This window comes from Canis lupus, chromosome 7 (genome assembly GCF_003254725.2).
Source record: "Canis lupus dingo isolate Sandy chromosome 7, ASM325472v2, whole genome shotgun sequence".
NCBI lineage: Eukaryota > Metazoa > Chordata > Mammalia > Carnivora > Canidae > Canis > Canis lupus.
Window position 1 is genome coordinate 63,888,406 of NC_064249.1, and position 23,565 is coordinate 63,911,970.

The 23,565-nt window shown below is 39.1% G+C and overlaps 1 protein-coding gene across 9 annotated transcripts in view; it reads left to right on the plus strand.

Annotated features, from left to right (window-relative positions):
• OSBPL1A (oxysterol binding protein like 1A) overlaps positions 1 to 23,565 on the plus strand; it is a 228,127-nt gene that overhangs the window by 144,551 nt on the left and 60,011 nt on the right. For all 9 annotated transcript variants that reach the window (XM_025429282.3, XM_035718484.2, XM_025429284.3 and 6 more), the window contains one exon: positions 15,463 to 15,619. In XM_025429282.3, coding sequence (XP_025285067.1) covers positions 15,463 to 15,619 — 157 coding nt within the window. The remainder of the gene's footprint in view (positions 1 to 15,462; positions 15,620 to 23,565) is intronic.

Sequence of the window (23,565 nt, forward strand, 5' to 3'; positions counted from 1 at the left end):
TGTTAGGCACAGTGATACCAAGATAGGAAAGATCTGGTCCCTCAATCTGGGGGATTCACGGTCAGTCTAGGGCAAGAGATGAACGTGTGGAAAGACAGTGTCAGTATAATGTACAAGGGATCTGGCCCTCCACCCCAGCTGCTCACTGCCAAGACTGGACCTTGGAGTTTGCCTTTCTCAGGAACTGTGTCAGCACCATCCTATCTGTATGGCCCACAGCTTGACGCTTGTCTCCTATCTTTGGACCCACTCTCTTAGAAACCTTGATCCCAACATTGCTTTGACTGTACCATATCATCTCCATCTTTACCCCACCCGCCACTCCACATGTGCCCTCACGTCCTGTCCGCCTTTGAGGCCTAGCTTTCATGGGGCAACATGGGATCAGTCCCCTGCCTTGTACTCTGCTGATAGGATATCACACCATCCCTCTCCTCTTGCCAGCCTCAGCCCTCAAGGGACTAGGTGAGGCTGGAGGCATAGCCAGGGCCATGCTGGTGGCTCTGGCTGTAAGCCCATGGCACTAGAGCCCATGTGTGCTCTTTTGCTGCCCCGAGGTCCTATTCCATTTCTGTAGTCCATTGCTTTCACATGCTGCTTTCATGCTTATCTCACCAGTAACTTCTTTTCCATCCTGTGCCACTGAGGACATTGTTTACGGCACTGAGAAGCTTCCGATGTTCCCACTGTCACAGCCCTCACACACCTGGATGTGTCCATATGTGTGTATCTTCCGCCTTTTCTGCTTTGCCTTGATGACTATTATGTCCCTGTCTGAAACCACCCTCCCCTTGTGCCTGGGATTCTCCTCGGGCCTACAGGAGGACGTCTGTGCAGCTCCTCCTCTTCCCCAGGTAATTGGTTATTCCTCATTCCCATCAGTGCTCTTGTCTTTAAAATGCTAAATCTGTTAAAAATACCTCTGATCCCAGAGTCCTCTCCTTTCTTACCATTATCTTCTGCTTATATGTTTGTTTCCACTACTGCATGCAGTGCTCTCAACCAGATCACCGCTGGACTGCACTCAGCTGCCTGATTGAGTGCCACTTTCTCAGTTTTCTTTTTCTTTCTTGACCTCTCATCAGCACGTAAAGTTTGTGATTACACCCTCCCTCTTAGAACATTTTCTTTACTTAGCTTCCAGAATATCACATTTGTGATATCACATTCTGTTTCCTTTGCTAGTCCTTTTGCATCCTTCCAACTTCTGATACTAGAGTGTTGCAGGGGTCAGGCAGGAACCTCTTTTCTGTCCCTGCTTAGTTCTAGGTCCTTTTTTCTCCAACTGCAGTCTGATGGTTAGCATCAGCATCACCTGGGAACTTGATGGAAATGGAGAACCCAAGGCCTCAGTTCATATCTAGTGAATAAAAATCTACATGTTTTTCAACTCTGAAGGTTCATACAGACATTAAAGCTTGAGCAACATTGCCTAACGTGGCTTCATGGTAGTCTTGTGCCTTGAAATATTGTCTGTATTCTGATAAATCCATAATTCTGTATCTCCAGCCTTTGTCTTCCCTCTGAACTCAGACTTCTGTCTAAATATCCACGTAGCATATTCACTTAAATGTCTAAGATAGCTCCTATGTGTCATAAAATGTCCTAAAGAGAACTCTAGCTTTCTACTCAAACCTTGCCCCTTCTGCAGTCTTTTGCATTTTGGTAGATGGAAGATCTGTCTTTCCAGGTGCTTTGCCCAAGGCTGGGAACCTTTGACTTATCCTTCACAGACAGTTTTATTTTTATGTGTCACATCCACCTTCAGTCCATCAACAAATTCTATTAGATGTACCTTTGAAATACATCAGGGGGCACCGGGTGGTGCAGTTGGTTAAACATCTGATTCTTGATTTTGGCTTAGGTCATGATCTCAGGGTCATGAGATGGAGCCCCGTGTCAAACTTTGTGCTGAACTTGGAACCTGCTTGTGATTCTCTCCTTCTTCCTCAGCCCCTTCCTCTCCCCTTCCTGCTCATGCTCTCTCTTAAAAAAATCTGGCCACTTGCCATATTAGACTCTTATCACCCAGATCCACACCCCCACCATCTCTCGCCTGGATTGTCACAGTGATTTTCTGACTGCTTTCTCTGCCTGCACCCTTATCTGCAGCAGTGTTCTAAACCCAGTATTCACAGATCATTCTGAAACATGAATCAGTTCACATCAATTCTCTGTACGGAAACTTCCAATGGCTTTGCTTGTTAGCTGGAATAAAAGCCAAAGTCCTACACAGTCTGGCCCTCTGCCACTGTTCTGAAGTCTGCTTCTCCCCGTCACTTTTGTCCCTCTGACCTCAGTGTTAGTTCTTGAACTTGCCAAGCATGTTCTCCCTCAGACTTTTTCTTTTCTTTCTTAGATTCAAGTTAGTTAACATATCATGTTGTATTGGTTTCAGGTGTAGAATTTAGTGATTTATCACTTACGTAAAGCACCCAGTGCTCATCACAAGTGCCCTCCTTAATGCCCATCAACCAGCTCACCCATCCTGCAACCCCTCCCCTCCTCCAGCAACCCTCAGTTTGTTTCCAATGATTAAGAGACTCCTACGGTTTGTCTCCCTCTCTGATTTCATCTTGTTTTATTTTTCTTCTCTTCCCCTGTGATTCTCTGTTTTGTTTCTTAAATTCCACATATGAGTGAGATTATATGATAATTGTTTTTTCCCTGATTACTTATTTTGCTTAGCATAATATCTTCCAGTTCCAGGAGCACATGGGCAGCTCAGTGGTTGAGCATCTGCCTTTGGCTCAATCCTGGGGTCCTGGGATCAAGTCCTGCATCAGGCTCCCCATGGGAAGCCTGCTTCTCCCTCTGCCTATGTTTTTGCCTCTCTCTCTCTCTTTCATGAATAAATTTAACCCCCCCCCAAAAAAAAACCCCTAAAAAAATACCCTCTAGTTCCATCCACTGTTGCAAATGGCAATATTTCTTTTTTTTTTTTTTTTGATGGCTGAGTCATATTCTATTGTACAGATATACCACATCACCTTTATCAAATACATCTGTCGATGGACATCTGGGCTCTTTCCATATTTTGGCTCTTGTTGCTGCTATAAACATTGGGGTTCATGTGTTCCCTCGAATCTCTTTATATCCTTTGGGGTAAATACCTAGAAGTGTAATTGTTAGGTCATAGGGTAGCTCTCTTATAACTTTTTGAGAAATCTCTATGTAGTTTTCCAGAGTGGCTGTACCAGCTTGTATTCCCACCAACAGTGTAAAGGGTTCCTCTTTCTCTGCATCCTCCCCAGCATCTGTTGTTTTCTCAGTTGTTAATTTTACATTCTGAGAGGTGTAAGGTGGTATCTTATGGTTTTGATTTGTATTTCCCTGTTGATGAGTGATGTTGAACATTTTATCCTGCATCTGTTAGCCATTTTATGTCTTTGGAAAAGTGACCGTGTCTTTTACCCATTTCTTAACTGAATTATTTATTTTTGGGGTGTTGAGTTTGGTAAGTTCTTTATAGATTCTGGATACTAGCCCTTTATCTGGTATGTCATTTGCAAATACCTTCTCTCATTCCATAGGTTTCCTTTTAGTTTTGTTGACTGTTTCCTTTGCAGTGCAGAAGCTTTTTATTTTGATGAGATCCCAATAGTTCATTTTTGCTTTTGTTTCCCTTGCCACCAGAGACATGTCTTGCTGTGGCCTAGATCAAAGAGGTTGCTGCCTGTTTTCTCCTCTAGGATTTTGATAGTTTTCTGTCTCACAGATGTTCATTCATTTTGAATTTATTTTTTGTATGCTGTAAGGAAGTGGTCCAGTTTAATTCTGCATGTGGCTATCCAGGTTTCCTAACACCGTTTGTTGAAGAGACTTCCTTTTTCCATTGGATATACTTTCCTGCTTTGTCAAAGATGAGTTGACCATATAGTTGTGAGTCCATTTCTGGATTCTCTATTCTGTTCCATTGATCTATGTGACTGTTTTTGTGCAGTACTATACTGTCTTGATGATTACAGTTTTATAATACAGCTTGAAGTCTGGAATTGTGATGCCTCCCGCTTTTCTTTTTCAACATTACTTTGGCTATTCAGGGTCTTTTCTAGTTACATACAAATTTTAGGATTATTTGTTCTAGCTCTGTGAAAAATGCTGGTGTTATTTTGATGGAATTGCATTGATTGTGTAGATTGCTTTGGGTAGTATAGACATTTTGACAATATTTGTTCTTCCAATCCATGAGTATAGGATGTTTTTTCTTTGTGTCATCTTGAGTTTCTTCCATAAGTGTTCTATAGTTTTCAGCGTACAGACTTTTTACCTCTTTGGTTAGCTTTATTTCTAGGTGTCTCATGGTTTTAGATGCAGTTGGAATAGGATCAATTCCTTGATTTCTCTTTCTCCTGCTTCATTATTGGTATATAGAAATGCAGCAGATTTCTGTACGTTGATTTTATCTCAACCTACAGAAACTTCAACTTTGCTGAATTCATGAATCAGTTCTACTAGTTTTTGGTGAAGTCTTTTGGGTTTTCTACACAGTATCATGTTGTCTGTGAAGAGTGAAAGTTTGACTTCTTGCCAATTTGGATAGCTTTTATTTCTTTTTGTTGTCTGATTGCTTAGGCTAGGATTCCAGTACTATATTAAACAACAGTGGTGAGAGTGGACATCTGTGTCATGTTCCTGACCATAGAGGAAAAGCTCTCGGTTTTTTCCCAATGAGGATGAAATTAGCTGTGGGTCTTTCATATATGGCCTTTATGAAGTCGAGGTATATTCCTTCCATACCTGCTTTCTTGAGGGTTTCTATCAAGAAAGAATGCTGTATTTTGTCAAATGCTTTTTCTGCATCTATTGAGAAGATCTTCTCATATGGTTCTTAGCCTTTCTTTTATTAATTTGATGTATCATGTTGGTTGCTTTGTAGATATTGAACCACCCCTGAAGCCGAGGAATAAATCCCACTTGATCATAGTGAATAGTCCTTTTAATGTATGGTGGGATTCCATTAGCTAGTATCTTACTGAGAATTTTTACATCCATGTTCATCAGAAATACTGGTCTGTAATTCTCCTTTTAGTGGGGTCTGTGTCTGGTTTTGGAATGAAGGTAATGCTAGCCTTGTGGAATGAATTTGGAGGTTATCATTCCATTTCTATTGTTTGGAACAGTTTTAGAAGAGTAACTATTAATTTTTCTTTAAAAAATTGGTAGAGTTCCCCTGAGAAGCCATCCGGCCCTGGACTCTTGTTTGTTGAGAGATTTCTGATAACTACTTCAAATTTTTCTCTGGTTATGGGTCTGTTGAAATTTTCTATTTCTTCCTGTTTCAGTTTTGGTAATTTATGTTTCTAAGAATTTATCCGTTTCTTCCAGATTGCCCAATTTGTTGGCATATAATTGGTCATAATAATTGTTTGTATTTCTGTAGTGTTGGTTGTGATCTCTCCCCTTTCAGTTCGTGATTTTATTTATTTTGAGTCCCTTCTCATTTTGATAAATCTGGCTAGGGGTTTATCAGTTTTGTTAATTCTTTCAAAGAATCAGCTCCCAGTCTCGTTGATCTGTTCTATTTTTTTTTTTTTTTTTGATTTCTATATCCTTTATTTCTGCTCTGCTCTTGATTTTTTCTCTTCTGGTTTTAGGCTTTATTTGCTGTTCTTTTCCAGCTTCTTTAGATTTAAGGTTAGGTTGTGTACTTGAGATTTTTCTTGCTTCTTGAGGAAGGCCTGAATTGCTATGTAGTTCCCTCTTGTGACCTCCTTTGCTGCGTCCCAAAGGTTTTGGACTGTCATGTTTTCATTTTCATTTGCTTCCATGTATTTTTTTTATTTCTTTTTTAATTTCCTGGTTAACCCATTCATAATTTTAAAAGGATATTCTTTAACCTCCCTTGTGGACTTCCCAAATTTTTTCTTGTGACTTCAAGTTTCATAGCGTTGTGGCCTGAAAATATGCATAGTGTGATCTCAGACCTTTGCTTTTCATTATCTCCTTTGACTAGAACTGTCTTACCCCAGATATCTACAGTACTTGCTCCCTCACTTCCTTCTTATTCAGAAAGATCCTCACCCAACAATGTTTATCCCTTCCCCCCCCTTTTTTTGCCCTTAAAAAAAAAAAGCACCTTTCACATAGTATTCATTTGTTTGTTGATCTCCTACAATTAGAATGTATGCTCCTCAGTCAGGACAGGATTTTGTTTAGTTAACTGTTGTATTCCCCCCTGCCCCAGGATGGTGCTAGACGAAGAAAGGGGTGCTCAACAAATATTTGTTGAATAAGTAATGAGTTCTGCCAGATGGTATGTCAGGAGGGTTACAGAAATTCAGAGGAGAGTCTGCTAACTGCTTGAGAAAGTTGGGCAAGGCATCACGTTCAAAGAGTGTTTTGAAGAGTGAGTAAGGAGTTCTTCAGACAGATATGACGGGATAGAATATCTTTATGGAAGAGGACAATACATGCAAAGATAAAGAAAAATAGTTTTCAAAACCCCATGAAATACGGTAAGGCCAAAGCAGAGATGAGTGATTAGGGTGCTGAGAAGTAGTGACAGGATGAAGCCAAGAAGGTAATTTAGGACCAGCTAGTAATGAGTCTTATGATAAGTTTGTGCTCAAGAATTTGAATTTTAGAGACGCCTGGTGGCTCAGTGGTTTAGTGGCTGTCTTTGGCCCAGGGCGTCAACCCAGAATCCCAGGATCAAGTCCCATATCAGGCTCCCTTCATGGAGCCTGCTTCTCCCTCTGCCTGTATCTCTGCCTCTCTCTCTCTCTCTCTCTCTCTCTCTGTCTCTCTCTGGGTCTCTCATGAATAAATAAAATCTTTTAAAAAGAAAAAGAACTTGAATTTTAGGTGGTGGTGGGGAGCCAACAGACATAATTATTAGAGGGGCATCTGATTAGTGTTTTATAAAGATTCATATTTTTCTGAAGTAAACATTAGAGAATTCTTATAATTACATTATACTAAGAATTGGGAGTTCAAAGAAAATAAGACCTGGTCTCTACTCAGGAGTTCACATTTTAGTAGAGTATTTGTGTTATAGGAGTAAAGATTGATTCTAGGTCCTGGTGTCCTAGATAAGAAATGACAAATTTGAATAAAAGCAATTTAAGTGAGAATGGAAAGTTTCAGTTCTTTTTCTCTTTATTCTTTCATGAACACATATCTTTGACCTTTGCTTAGGGGTCAGGAGCTTCCTCAGGGAAGCCTGGTGGACTTTCTTGACTTGATCAGATCCCCACTCGCAGGCTCTCTGCAATATTTTCCCATGTTGAAATTTTGTACAATTATTTGGTTTTTGTCAGCCTGTCCATCAACCAGATCATACATTCCGTGAGGAACTCTGCATCCCTAGCAGCTAGCACAGAGTCTGGCATGCATTAGGAATTCAAATATTTGAGTGAATGGAATTTTGACACCTATTTTTAAGGCCAAAATAACTGAACTTGAAGAGTACGTAGTTGGTTGTGGAGGAGAAGGATATATTTAGGATTCCCATCTCTTTTGGCACCATGCTTTGTCCCCTTCTACATACATCCCTTGTCTTGGTGAATGTATCACCATCTTCCCACTGTGAAAACTACAAATGTGTAAGTTGTCTTTTACACCTTTGCTCACCCCTCTGGTAAACTGAGGCACTGTCAGGTAGGACTGCAGTTCTCCTTAGGACTCCAGAGACTAGGGTGGTACACATCTAACAGGTTTGGCTGCTACTAGTCTTTGTCTCTGACCAGCCATCCCTCCTGTGGCATGTTGTCAGGTATGGGAGGCTGAAAAGTGGCCCCCATGGAAAGGTTCACCTTCTAATCCTCAGAACCTATAACCTTTTTTTGGAAAAAAAAAAATATCTTGGCTGATGTAATTAAGGATTTTGAGATGAGGAGATGATCTTGGCTTATCTGAGTGGGACCTAAATGCCGGCAGCAGTATCCAGTAACAGAAAGCCAGAGGTGCTGTGAAGGCGGAGACAGGGACTAGAGTGAAGTGGCCACAGGCCCAGAGCTGGAAGACTTGAGGAATGTATTCTCCCCTAGTGCCCCCAGAGGGACAGTGGTCCTGCCAATACCAATACTCCCCTGGTGCTTTTGGTCCTAGGAAGGTGTTTGGATTTCTGGCCTCCAAAATTACAAAGAACTAAATTTTTGATGTTTTTAAGCCACCAAGTTTGTGGTGATTGTTAGTAATTGTTAGACTGGCCAAGGGAATCTGATAGATCAGAGCTGTCTGTAAAGTCTAAAACTGATCTCATTACTTCCTGAAAAAACATGCCCATTACTACAGGTTAAGTCCAAACTCTGTGATCTCATTCACTTTAAAGCTTCAGCTCTGATGATCACATCTTTTCCCTCCAGCCACCCTTCTCTCTAGCTATCCCAGGTATTCTTGGACACACACTTGTTCTTTCAGGCTTTAGGACTGTTTGCTGTTGTTCCCCTCACACCTATTTTTCTCTTTTTCGGCCTTAAACTGGCCTTTATCATTGCAGCTCAAATGTCATTTCTGCTTGGAAATGTACCCTGATTCTCTTAAAGTGACTTCTTCAACTGTTCCCACAAATGCTCTATATAAACATATGTTTACTTATGTGTCTTACTGATTGGAGTTTGAATACTTGGCGGAAATCAACCTTGTCTCCTTAATCTTCCTGCACTATTTTAGCAGCTAGTTCTTTACCTGGTGCGTAGTAGATACTTGGTAAACATTAATTTATTAAGTTGAAGTCACAAGAAAATAGTTTGTTTTATAACTATGGATTATTCTGTAACTGGTCTTCGTTCTAGAGTTATTTTCTTTGTAGAATGAATGCATATGTGACCTCCTCGAAAATAATTTTAAGACAAACTGGAAGCTCTGGATTTAATAGTGAAAGTAGAAGCTTGTAAGACTCCCAGTAGTTCACACACTGTGGTTTGTGGAAGTTCTTCATCTTCAATTACGTGTGCAGATTTTACAAGTTGTAGAAAACAGTAGATTTAGTTGCTTGGGGAACAGCCAATACCTTTAAGAAACTCTGTCCTGTGCAACACTATACCATTTGGTTGATTTTGACCTTGGACATCGTTCAGGGAGGATATGTCTAGAATGTCTCTCACTCTTGATGCTTGCTGCCAAGGTTCTGTTTCAAGCTTTTGTCACTTCCTTAGTAAGTTATTGTAGTAGCTTCTTGGCAGCCCCTTCTAGACTTATTCTGACTTCAGTTTATAATTCATTTTAAATGTGGTTGGTTTTTATTTTCTTTGTGTTCTTTATATTTACTATGTTATTTTTGAGTTTACACAATTGTCCCTTAAAGCGAAATTTAAATTTGGTGCGGGTATTTTAAGCTTGGGTTACTTTGGGTTACTATAGACATTTTTAGAATATGCCTGGTATGTGGGAGGCCAACAATAAAAGTATTAAATTGAATGTGTGTATCTCCTGACCATTTCCTGTTACCTTAAGTAAGAGGGGAAAGGTTATTTGGACCATATCCACAGTTCTTCCAGGTCTCACTCCTTTGTACTATTTGTTCTCAAGCTTGTTTTTTCAAAGGTCATGTAAAAAAAAAAAAAAAAAAGTTGATCAGGATAACATAAGAATTGTTGGCATGTTTACGCTAAACTTCATGACCTCTTTTAACCTTTTAATAGGAGGAAAACTCAAAATGTAGGATAGGGTTAATGATCCTCTTAATTCTGAGGGTTTTTTTTGTTTGTTTTGTTTTTTAAAGATTTTATTTATTGATTCATAGACACAGAGAGAAAGAGGCAGAGACACAGGCAGAGGGAGAAGCGGGCTCCATGCGGGGAGCCCGATGTGGGACTCGATCCCAGGTCCCCTGTGTCCCAGGTCACACCCCAGGCTGCAGGCGGCGCCAAACCGCTGCGCCACTGGGGCTGCCCCAATTCTGAGGTTTTTAAAAATACTTTATCAAGGTATGAGTGACCTACAAACAGCTGTACATATTTAATATATAAAATTGTGATGAGGAATGTTTAAAGTCACATTAATGCAGTCAAAGCCGTTGGTTTCCATGCTATTTGGATGAGAGTGAAGAAATTGTAAAGTGAAAGGAGATTGTGTTCAAAATAATTCTGAGTCCTAATGTGGACAGAGATTTCAAGATCTAGGCCTTTGGAGATTTGCCACATTAAAACAGACTTTCCATTAATACTGCTGTTTTCCTTGAGAAAATAATTAGGTGTAGTTTCTACTTTAAATACTTGTCTGTAGGCTAAAGAATTTATCTTGTAAAACATAGTCTTTGTTCTTCGGAGTATTTTTCTGACAATTTTTCTATAAAATTAATTATCAATTAAGCCACCATCCTTTTGTGACTAGGTAGGAATAAACAAAGAGCTACAAATAAGGCAACATGAAGTGTTCCCTTTCTCATCGTTACTTGGTGCTATACCAGTTTCCCTAGTTGCCCATCAAAAGTTCAGTAAATAATGTAGGGCTATTTCATAAATTACCTTACCCAGTTTCTCAGAGGTGATGAAGTATCCTGACAATTTGGGGCAGCCTTAGTTATTATAGAAGCACATATGTTTGTGAGGGAAAATGCTGTGGGAAATAGAATGGTGAAGGGCTAACCCCGTCTGAAATCTAGCTGTATGTATTGCTCGAATACATATCTTTTGCTGCGTTTGGAAATGTGTCTGCTGGGCAGCCCTGGTGGCTCAGCTGTTTAGCGCCTGCCTTCAGCCCAGGGCGTGATCCTGGAGACCCGGGATCGAGTCCCACATTGGGCTCCCTACATGGGGCCTGCTTCTCCCTCTGCCTGTGTCTGCGCCCCTCTCTCTCTCACGAATAAATAAATAAAACCTTAAAAAAAAAAAAAAAAAAAAAGGAAATACGTCTGTAGAAAAATCAACCCGTCTTGCTTCTGTGTCGTTTTGATTTTCAGTGGCATTGAAGTGAGAGATAACAGGACCACAATAGACTTCATGCATCCAGATGATAGATCTTGGCTTGACAGGTTTTTGTGTGCTTATTTGTTTGAGTTTTGTTTTTTTTTTGTGTGTGTGTGTTTTTGTAGCAATGTACACATAACCTAAAACTTGGCATTTTTGCCATTTTTAAGTATCCAGTTGGGTGGCATTGAGTATATTCACATTGTTGCACAGCGGTTCCTGCCCCCCATCTCCACAGTTCTTAAGTCATCCCAGACTGAAAGTGAAACTCCCAACTTCGTACTCAGTAAAGACTCCTCATCTCCCGCCTGTGTTTCTTTTTAAAGCAGGAATATTGTGGCCTCTTGCTATTACCAGAGCTCTGTAACCACCACAATGTAGGCAGTAAGCACTCTCTCCAAGTGCTTTATGCTTTCCACCGAGATATTACTATCTTGCCCATGAGCATTGGATGATAGATAATGTCTGGTTCATTCGATAATTATATGTATGGGCAAAACTGAAAAACCTGAAGTTTTAAGATTGAGATTTAAGATCTCAGAAGTGCTTAGATTTATCACTGATGGATTAGTACAGGGAGATTTGAAAATTACTTCTTTGTCAGGCTTTACCTTGCTCAATGAACCTCCACAGTGGCTATGGCCTTTTCCATATTTAGCTAAACATGTTTGAATTTAAATCTATCTAAAACTAGGAGTCTCCATATGCACTGATGATCCACTGAAGACAGACTAGTGTGACTAATGCTACGAAGGCAGAGTCTTTTAAGAATGACTCCCTTTTGCCAATAAAGTAAGTCCCAAACTATTTCCCACTGTGTATATTAGACATCTCTGTTCATAGTATTAGAAGTAATGAGCTTTTGTTCTTAAGCACCTAGTTTTCATCTCAAGAGCACCATAAATTGTGTTACTGATCATGTTTCTTACTCTACCTTGCTCTACCTGGAATGCTCAGAGACAGGTCTGTGATTTACACCTCGTGGGTATACAGAACCTCCTGATACGCATTGGGATGCCACCCTGTTTCTTGCTTTATTTTATACTCTTGTCCCACTACCTGCCTGCCTTTTTATTCATCTTATATAGTCAGCTTTGCAAGCGACTCATAGATTCATTTCCATGCAACCGCTCCTACTACTATTCCTTTGTTATAGCTTCAGCTCCCATCTTTCCCAGTACTTCACTTCTGTGTTCTGCTGTTCTGTTTGCTTGGAAAAAGTCCTCTATTTTAACCCTCTCCCTGGCCCCCACTTTTACTTCTGTCACCTTACAGCTCAATCATCAGTCAGTCCTTTCCAGACACCTCATCCTTTACTCTGTAAAATGGCTGATCCCTCCGATGTGGCCTACTGTCCCCATTCTTCTTCTGTTATTTACCTAGAAAACTTTACTAAACTCAGGTGTTCACAGAACTGTCCACCTTTGCTAGACCCTGGGCCGGGACCAGATCTTACAGTTCTTTGACTCCCAGTGCCTGCACTTGCTAAGAATATGGGAGGAATGAATTAAGCAGTGTCAGATACTGTGGATGAGTTTGTAATTCTTTAAGAATTGAGAAAATGACCATTGGACTTTACAGTATTCAGGTCATTGGTGACCTTTGTTAGAGCCCTCCTAGGGGATGGGTGGGGATAGCCTGTTGTCTGTTGTAGAGAGGAAAGGAGGTTGGCAGGAAGGATTGAAGGAAGGCAGGGGTGGAAGAACTGGGAGAAAGGGAGTGGAGGAGAGAGAGGGAGAGGGGGAGTCAGGTTGTACAGCTGGCCATGGAAGGCGAGGGTCTGTGCTGCCATCTGATGGTGTATCTCTAGGGGCCACACTTGGCAGTCCTGTTAGCATGAATGAAGGTTGTAGGTCTTCAGCTTACGCTCACTAAATTGAAATCTTGTTTTGGAAAACATCTACTTCATAGACACTCTTAACTGCCTTACCTCTCGTTTGGTGTTTACTATGTATCTGCTTTTTGTTAAGGATTTTCTTTTTCGGTGAATATATGTCTTCTGATTTGTAGCTCTTAAACAGCAAACACATTGTCCTGTGCATAGTGCTGTGTAATAAATGCCTGAGGTTTTTTGCTTCAGTGCTTTCTGTTTTCATGACATCTGAATTATAAAGTACTAATAATGCATCTTAAATAATACTAACCAATACAGACACAGCTATTTTGTTTGACTCTTCAAATTCTTAATTTTTTTCATATGAAATAAATTTGAAAATGTAGGTGTGAAAAATCCACCCCCAACTCACTACCTAAGAGGACTCTTGTCATCTTTGATACAGGATTTGCTCAGACAGCTGCTTCTGAACGATACTCTTATCTCCACCTGAGTACCAGTCTCTTTTTGTAAAGATTTACCTGAAGCACCACCTCTCCCATAAGGTCTTTCCCGATACCCATCTCCTTAGCCCAGAAAATTGACTGATCCCCTTACTTCAGTGTGCCCTAGACAGACTTCTGTTATTTTACTGCTCCTCCTCTGTATGGTCCTTCTGAACCAGCCTGGTCTATCTTATGACTAAAGTTATTTTTTTCCTCTATCTTTTAGAGTTCCAAAATGGTAACTTGATTATTTTTGACTTCGTATTTTGCTAAAAGCATTTTTCTGTTTTATTGTTTTTGTAAGTATAATTTTAACAACTAATTTCACCTCAAGGGCAGCTGTCCTTTGTTATTGGCTATTCAGGTTATCTAATTTTTTTCAATAAAAAAATCATTGCTGCCTGCTAAAACTGACTATGAAAAACAAGTCTCTTCAAATTTATTATTAAAGTATCTGCTTCTTTGTTAAAAGGTATATGACTGAACAAAGGTATATTTTCAGAAATTCCAGTAAAATTATATTTACAGGAAAAAAATAACTTTACTGGCATTGAAAGACTTTAAATAATTTAACATCATCCAAAGAGTCCAGAATTCAGAACTCAAGATGTGCTGTCCAACCTGCAATTGTATTTGTCCAAAACTCACTATTGTGATGTTCCCTGACTTGCAGTGGTTCATCTTATGATTTTTCTACTTTATGGTAATGTGAGAACTATATGCATTCAATAAAAACCATACTTCAAATTTTGTTTTTTTATTTTATTTTATTTTTATTTTTTTCATACTTCAAATTTTAAATATGGATCTTTTCTGGAGCTAGTGCTAGCCAAGAATAGGGAACCATGGCTCCCAGTCAGCCACGTAGTCACGAGAGTAAACAACCAATAGGCTGGCAAGTGTTCTATACCCAGACAACCATTTTGTTTTTCAGTACAGCATTCAGTAAATTACTTTATTATAAAATAGGCTTTGTGTCCGATGATTTTGCCTAACTGTTGGCTAATGTAAGTGAGCACATTTAAGGTAGGCTAGGCTGAGCTGTGATATTGGGCAGGTTGGATGTATAAATGCATTTTTGACATTTTATTTATTTTTTTACTTAATATTTTAAACTTACGATGAATTAATTGAGACGTAACCCCATTGTAAGTCAAGGAAGATCCATAATTAACCTAATGTGATAAAAATAAGATTCCTTAATGTTGACTAAGTTATAGAATGCTGCAGAGGGAAAAGAAGGCACTAAAAAATTTGGTTTCCTGAACAGTTTAGCTATAATATAAGCAGAGGGTCAATAAATTCATTTAAGGAAGTTTGCTTGAATGTCTGTCAGAGTGCTTCTCCAGAGCTGAGGACAGATGAGTGTCTGCTTAAGAGGGAAGTTAAAAGTTACCTTGAGTTTATATTTTAATAAAAATGTAGGCACAATTTAATTTTGGGGGGAGATTGCTGCATTGAACTGAAATCTATAGAACATGAAATGAGTCAGAAGACCTAGGTTCAAATCCTGGTTCGCCTAACTCAAAAACCATGAGCCCATCAGCACACTAGTTAACCCCATAAGTCTTGCAGTGCTGTCACCAGGCACCCTGGAAATGCTAAAAGGAGATGAATAATGTGATCATGCCTGAAAACTATAATGTGTTGTATAAAAATAAGTTGTCTTAGTATTCCCAAACAGGCAGATGGCTGTACCCTGAATACATAGCCAATTAGGAACGTGGTATTTCTATCCTAAAAATGCCTGCCTGATAATTGGATTTTATATGGACACTGAGCTTTAGCTCTTGAGCATTTAAATAATGTCATACCAGAAGAAGTATTTTTTGAAATATTTTAAAACTACCTTTGCTTTTGTGTCTATAGTATCAGATATAACTTAAACTTCCCTAAAGTATAGCCACTATAGCTTTTTCCTTATACGTGTATTTTAAAAAATGAATGCTTGGTTGGTAAGTTACACTTAAGATGCTTTAAAAGACAGTGTAAAAAGAGAAATGGAGCAGGGGGGGATTACCGAATGTGATTTCTTAAAGAATTGGGTAATCTTTGGAAATCTCTTGTAATATGTAAGATATTTAACAGTAAGTTTATATAAGCCTGTATCTGTTTCATAAATCCACCTTAGCCTTATTGGGTGCAGGTTCATTGAAATCCCCAAGGATGTGGTTAACGGATGGATTGTTGAAGGACAAAGTAGGCTGCTTAAGTTTCAAAGCCTAATGCATTGTTACTGCAGCCTCACACCCAAGTTCAGCTCATTGACTATGAACCTGCTCTGTCACAGAGTCCGAGTCCGAGTGGTCCCTGAGTAGACTGGAAGCAGTGACGGCGTGCTCCTTGGACGAGAAAGGAGAGCACTTGAGCAGTAGAAAACACAGAATGTCAGAAGGAAAAGATTGTGGTGGTGGAGATGCTCTCTCCAATGGCATCAAAAAACACAGGTAGGATAGTCTTTAATGGTTACTTACCATGGCTGACTTATAAAATACTTGCGGTTCATAAAGCAAAGCATGCCTTCTCTTTGTTTCTCCTCCCCTCTGTGTTAGACATTTATATTGCTGTTACCACCTCAGAGAAAGGATCTAGCTTACATATTTTGTTCATTTAAGAGAAGAACATCTGTACTTGTAGGAACAAAGCATAAAATTTGGTGTTAGCAACCATGGTTTCTGGGAACATAAATCCTTTGGTTGACGATTTAGATAGGCTCTTCAGAACTGCCCATTGCAATTGATGCTGGGCTCCTTTTTTCATCATACATCTTTTATGGCTCTGCCTCCCCGTGCTATTTTAGTTTCTCGACATTTGATCTTCTTGTTGGTTTTATAAAGAGGGAATGGTAATATTGCCTGCCTGTTGATACAATTTAGTTACATTTAAACAAAGACTTTTATTAAGACCCAGGGTTTGTTGAACAGATCCATTTTACACTGTCTAATAACATTAGTATCTTTTTATTCCCTTGATGATTTCATCCTAGAGATTGTCCCAAATTAATGAGACACAGCAGACGTCCCAGCTCTCCGGTTTCAGCATGAGTGTACAGACACAGTGGCATATGTGTCTGCTGGTATTCATAAGATATTTTACCAAATTATGGGTTAAGGACATATCCTGGGGTCATTATAAAAAGCACTTTGGCGATAAGAAGTTATTAACAGTTAATTTCTACAAGATAGTTTTTGTTTGTTTAGTATTTGTAGGTTGTGTAACTCTGACTTCATTTCTGTACCATGATTCTGGTCCCAGTTGGTCTTAATTATTGTTCTCCCAGGAAAAAAATGTACATATCCTTTCTGATTTATGTGTATTTGCCCCTTACTAAGAAAAATGTCTTAATTTATGCCTATTTTGAAAACATTAGTGAGTTACAGGTAATGAACTAATTAAAACCAGAGTTTTATTTTGTTTGGTGAGAAGGGTGTCCTCTAAACATACTTTATGATGGAGGGTGCTGTTGCAGATTACGTGGCTAGCAGTGAGTGTCTTTCCCGATTGTCTTCTGCAGTTTCTGTCTGTTCTTTTGGGAGTCTGGAGCTAATAAGTTCTGAATAGGACATGAAATCCCTACCAGGAAACTGGGCAGGCCTACCAGTCTTACATCATGATGGTCTAGGGGGAGCACAGGTGAAATCTTTGGGTATGAGAAACTTACAAATAGCTGAAATAATAGTTAAAATAGCAAAAAGAGCCACTGTTCTTAGATGCCCTTCTATCTTAGGGCAGGAGAGACATTTTTCTGTTGCTTTTCAGGACTCAGGAGCCCTAGTATGTGTGCTTTCATCCTAACAGTAGTTACTGTGCAATTGACAGAAATGTATTATACTATATTGATATATTCTGTGTTGTGTCTTAGTTAGTCAAGCCCAGAATGGTAAAATGAGAAGAAAGTTAAGGTGAAATTGTTCAAAAATCAGGGCAGATCACTAAGAAAAACTACAAAGGAATGCAGCTAGTGACCTCACCAGAGAAGTTAAAAGTTAAAGTTAAAAAGATAAATGAGCTGCAACTTATTAAGCTTATAAATGTAATAAAATATTCTTTAGTTATTTAAAAGAAAAAAGGACAGTTTAGGAAATCGTCAGCAGTCAGATATATGAGAAAAACAACAGTTTCCTATTTTAAAAAGTAATTGTTATGGGGATTTTTTTAAAGCCCATCTTTTCCATAACCTTCTTTCTAATCAAATAAACAGAGCATATACCACAAATAATTTAAAGGTTTCCTTTCAGAATAGGAAAGTAAGTGGAGTATTCGATGTTACCAAATTCCTCTTGCCTGTGCCCTCAATTGCATTATACATAATCTGCATTCATATTGGGCAGTTATTAGGATAATATGAAGAACAATTTGAATCAGTAGTAATTTTGGTGATGCTTTTAGAAAAGCAGATATAGAGGCCCCTGCGTGGCTCAGCCAGTTAAGCATCCAGCTCTTGATTTTGGCTCAGATCATGATCCTCAGGGTCATGAGATGGATCCCCGGATTGGGCTCTGTGCTCAGTGCAGAATCTGCTTGTCCCTCTCCTGCTGCTCCTCCTGCTTGTGTTCTTTTCCTCTCAGATGGGTGGGGTGGGGAATAGAGGGGGAGGGTTGAATTGCTTTGCAGAAAATTAGCCTACTCCTTGCTACAGCCAGGATTATATTTACAGGGCTTCTTGTCATTGTGGCTCTGTCCCACAGGATCAGTTCTCTCCTCTTGGACTAAATTATGAAATGTATTCAGAGCTCTAATCTTTTAACCTGTTAGCAGTTTGACCCAAGTTTTTACATTTGATAAAAATGCTGATATTTATTATATTTATTTCATCCTGTCTCTGGATGTGCTATAAAAGATACTAATGTAGACTAGAGTGTGAAACATTGCATCTATGTTAGGATTCTGTAAATGTTATTTACTGTATCAATAGCATTAACAAAAGGAGAGAAATATAGCATCATCCTAATAGATACAAAGCAGGGCCACCTGAGTGGCTCAGTTGGTTGAGGATTGGACTTTGTGATTTCAGCTCAGGTCATGATCTCATCGGTTATGACATAGAGCCCCATGTTGGGCTCCATACTCACTATGGAGTCTGCTTGAGATTATCTCTCTCTGTTCTTCCCCCTGCTCACACTCTCTCCCTAAAAAATAAATTAAAAATCTTTAAGAAAAATAAGTCATTCGTGATTAATATCTTAGCAAACCACAAATAGAAGAGAACCTCTCTAATTAAAAGTTACAAGAAACAAATTATGAAATATTAAGCACAGTAATTATGATTATCAGGAAAAAGACAAGAATGCTGTCATTTTTGCTATTCAGCATTATTTGGAGGCTGTAATCAGAGATCTAACATACCTAGGAGATTTAGAAATAAACAGAACCATTAGTATCTACAGACATATTGTCAGAGGTGGTAAGGAAGTTTGGCAAGGTTGCTTTCACACAAAATCAGCTTCTTCCATTTCTGTGTACCATCAACAGACAAACTGCAGCTAAATCTGGGAGCATTAGTGTTGAACATACCAAGTCTCATACCTAGGAATAGATCTTAGCAAAAAATGTAATATTAAAACTTACTGAAAGACCTAAAGCTTATTAAGAAAGCAAATACATTGTCCTAAAGATGCTTTTGCCAAACTGATCTGCAAATTCAATGTAATTTTAATTAAAATCTCAATGCCCTTTTCCTTGGAAGTTGAAACATGGGGTTCTGAAATATATATTTAGGCACATATTTAGGCACACAGGGTTTTGAGGAGCCAAGATGCTGCTCAAGGACCAGATTGGGGGAAAGGAAGACATTTGTTCTACCACATGTCAAGACTGATTGTAAATCTTTAGTGCAGAATTGTCCTAGAGGCAGACTGACCTGTAGGATGAAAATAACAAGGTCCAAGACCGACCCACACATGTAGGAAACCTGATACACATAGTAGACCTTGCATAGCAGGTCAGCGAGAGGAAGAATGAATTGTTAGGTAAGTGATGCTGAGATAATCATTTAATGTGGACCCTCCAAAAAACCCAAAAGGGAAACATAACCTTCTTTCATATACACAAATATAAATAAGTTCTAGATGAACCAAACACTTAAATGTGAAAGAGCACAACTTAAAAACTTTTAGAAGGAAATACACAGTAAGTATATCAACAGTTTTGATATAGGGAAGAAGGTCTTACGACAGAAATGTGATAGGGACTAAGTTTATATCTGATTCTAGTTAATGTACTTGTATTTATATTAACATATTTACTTGAATAAAGCCTTCTATTCTTTAGTAAATGTGGCTACAAATTACAAAGATTTATTTTGCTGAAATGGCAGATTACGACTCCAGATGATCATTTATTCTTTATTTACCCTCCGTGACTGCTTTAGAATTGAATTATTAGGTCACCAAATAACAGCTGTCTTCTGTTTAGAAGTCATACAAAGAATATGGTGTCAAGTTGAAGTCAAACCTAAAACAATAACTTCCAAGAAGTAAGATTATATTGAAAAAATGTTGTTAGTGATAAAAATTATTCAACTTTGAATACATCTAATCACTAGAATAAAACCATCTTGGTTTTGAAATCTCCCTGCAGATACAGGACAGATTATCTGCTTTCAGACTTGATTAGGTCAGGGCACAGAGTTAATAACAAGTCACTACCCCCACCCCAGATGTCCTCTGGTGCCCTGTGCAGAAAAAAAATATTCGTCTGTCAGGAAATGTTTGTGGTAGCTCCCTATTGTCATGTGGTGATCAGGGTCACGTTAGAGTCCAGATACATCTCTGATTTTCAAAAGACCCGGAGTTGTGGAAGAAAGCACAAGAGCCTGCCCAGAATTAACCAGATTTGTGGTAAGGCCAATGGGCTGGAGGGACCAGTGGTTCCAAGGACATGGTGAATCTACACTCTTAGCGTTCTCTTTACCTTAGAGTCCTTAACTTGCTCTGGAAAGGAGAGGACTGTAATTGTTTTTGTTTTGTTTTGTTTTTTTTGTTGTTGTTTTGTTTTTTGTTTTTTCATTAAAAAATTTAAAAAAGAGTATCACTGAAACACACAGTGCTACTCTGGAGCCTACCTGTTTAACAAGCTAGACACATGCCTGTCTCAGCAGCCTGTGAGAGAAAAGTGCTAGAGGTGGAGAACAGTGAGAAGCAGTAGAGGAGGATGCTTGACTCTCCTATGAGACACAGAATTTGGGCGAGGGTACTGCTGAGTGCACGGGAAGCAGGCCTGGCTGTCCTGAAACTGCAGCTGGCTATCGGAGCAGCAGAGATTGGACCTCTGGGGCAGATTGGCAATTTTGATTACATGTGACACCCACCTCTCCAACAAAAACATGTTTGGGGGGGATCCCTGGGTGGCGCAGCGGTTTGGCGCCTGCCTTTGCCCAGGGTGCGATCCTGGAGACCCGGGATCGAATCCCACATCGGGCTCCCGGTGCATGGAGCCTGCTTCTCCCTCTGCCTGTGTCTCTGCCCCTCTCTTTCTCTCTCTCTCTCTTTCTCTGTGTGTGTGTGTGTGTGTGTGTGTGTGTGTGTGTGAGACTATCATTAAAAAAAAAAAAAAAAAAAAAACATGTTTGGGAATTCCTGGACCAGAAAGAGATTGGCAGGTGGGGCCTAGGCACCCAACAAAAAGCATGCAAATGCAGAATAACAAGCTGTTAGGCTATGGAGTCACTTGAGGATATATTACAAAGGAAATGACAAAGCCAGTAGGGGGTCTAGATTTTTTTTTTAAGATTTTATTTATTTATTCATGAGAGACAGAGAGAGAGAGAGAGAGAGAGATGAGAGGCAGAGACACAGGCAGAGGGAGAAGCAGGCTCCATGCAGGGAGCCCAATGTGGGACTCCATCCTGAGATTCCAGGACCACACCCTGAGCCAAAGGCAGGCACTAAACCCCTCAGCCATCCAGGGATCCCCTGGGGGTCTAGATTGTTGATAATTATCTTCACAGAATTTACTGCCAGAAATACCCCCAGGAAAGCTGAGACATCTTTTCACAGAGTCCCCCTCTTTCAGCCCTAAGAAGAGAGACTCTTTGAAAAACAGGTGCTGAGGCCCACCAAACCACCTCCTTATTTTGCCCTGACCCCTAAAACACCTCCTTTGGGCTTGGAGTTCTTTAAAACACTGTTGGAAAAACATAAGATCTTACCAGTTGTAGCATTCTGTAAGGAAATGATAGTGAGATATACACTTTTACCTGATTCCAAGAGCTCATCAAATCTATTCTAGATTAGTGATTTTTTTTTTTTTTTTTCTGGGCAGATGAGAGTAGTTTTCTAGGGCAGCCATAATCTGCAAGGCTAGGCTTGAGTGACCAAAATAACAAATAGCTAATGATTTGTGTTGTTTGCTTTAGACATGAAGAGTAAAGAATACATTTTCTGGCACATAATCCCATTTTAGAAACTTTATGAGAGTTTTCAAACATACATACAAGTAGAATCGTGTAAAGAACCGCTCGTACCCCTCATTCATCTTCAGCATCTATTGTGTGCCCCACTTTGTTTCATCTCCAGACCTCCCCCACCTCCTATACTGTAAGAAGTTATCTTAAAAATTATGTCAAATCCAAAATACAGTTTCATCTTTAATTTAGTGTGAATCTTTAAAACATTGGGACTCTTCTAAAACCATTATGATACCTGAAAAATCAGTATCTTTTAATTATCCTCAGACAGGTAATACTCCATTTTTCCTGATTGTCTTATAACTGCCACTTAGTAATTAAATCTAAAATGTCATTTAATAATAAAAATCCAGAAGGTCCACATACTGCATTTGGTTTACATGTCTCTTCAATCTCTCCTAATCTCTAGATTTATTCTCCACTTCCCCATTTTTTTCTTGCCAGTTATTTACGGAAAAAACCTGGTCATTTGTCCTGTAGAGTAACCCCACAATCTGATTATTGCTGGTTGCATTCCCATGGTGTCATTTGACATATTCTTTTACTCCTGAATTGCCTGTAAACAGATGGTTATGTAGAGAGGCTTAACCAGATGTAGGCTTGAATTGTTTGGGACAAAGTGCTTCATAGGTATACCTCCTGTTACGTTCACCAGTAGCACACATTGGCTGATTTTCCTTTTTTTTTTTTTTAAATGAGGTTGATTTCCTGGGGTGTCAGGCATTTTCAGTCGATACATCCATGATGAATGAAGTTGCCCAATAGCCTTGAACCTAATGATTTTAGCAGCCACTGTTGATCAATGTCTATCTACATCCTTGTTTTATTACGGTCTGCAGAATAGTTGTATTACATTTCTATCATTCCTTCTCCTTAGATAGAACTGAAAAAAGTTCCTATTATCTCTTTTCAGAATATGTTGGCTCCCTAACATCCTCTAGAGGTGATACATGAAAACACGCATTGGATTGCATAAATCTACTGTAGTAATTTTTCCCATCTTTGGTCAGAAGGAACCCCTTTGTGTCCTTTTGACAGGGCCTCAGTTAGGTTTTTGTTTTTGTTTTTGTTTTTCTTTTGAGGTATAATTTTAAAACACTAATTCAGTTGTCTTTGATAGCTGCTTTGCTTTCTAATACAGAGAGATGTTTCAAGCTTATCTGGTATGCTTCCTGCCCCAGATTCTAGTCAGCTTTTTATCTAACGAGCCACATTTCATTTTAGTGGGAAATAATATTTAGCTGTAACAGTCTGGGTATTAAGAGTGCTCAGTACTAGCAGGTTGGCCACAGTTCCCAGTCCTTTTCGTTGAAGAGACGTGAACCACCCTCCCTCTCCATCCCCCAGAAAGGAAAAGTGCTTCATAAGGTCATACCAATATATTTCCAGTTAAAACTTTAGATTCTAGGGTTTCCCTCTTAATTCCTTTGACTTTATTTGTATTTCATGGTTCCTAATGACATTTATATAATTACCTCTTTGAGTCTAGTATGTTCTGCACACACATACTCACATAGAAATACTGTTACTAGCAGCAGGGTTGCTGAAAAGAATTTCAGATTTCAGTTCCTTTTCATACATTCTGTCTGGGATGTACAGTCAGTGTTATGTTTGAAGGTCAGTTTCTGTGTGGTTAAACTACTAACTTGTTACACAGATAGGTTTGTTTCATATGCCTTTGGGTTTTAGAGATACCCTTTTGACTTAGTTTTTTTTTTTTTTTTTTTTTATAGTTCAGTGAAATATTTACATGATTTCAAAGCCAAAAATACAAAACAAGGTATGTTTAGAAAAATCTAGTTTTCATTCTTTTTCCCTCAATGTTATTTCCTTCCTCCCCCCAGATGTAATCATTGTTACAATCTCCTAAGTAGTGTTTAATATAAGCAGTGTTAAGATATATTCGTATTCCTTTTTTAAGTATAAAAGATAGAGTGCAACTTTGCTTTTTTGTTTTTTTCACTCAACATATGCTAATTCCAATTC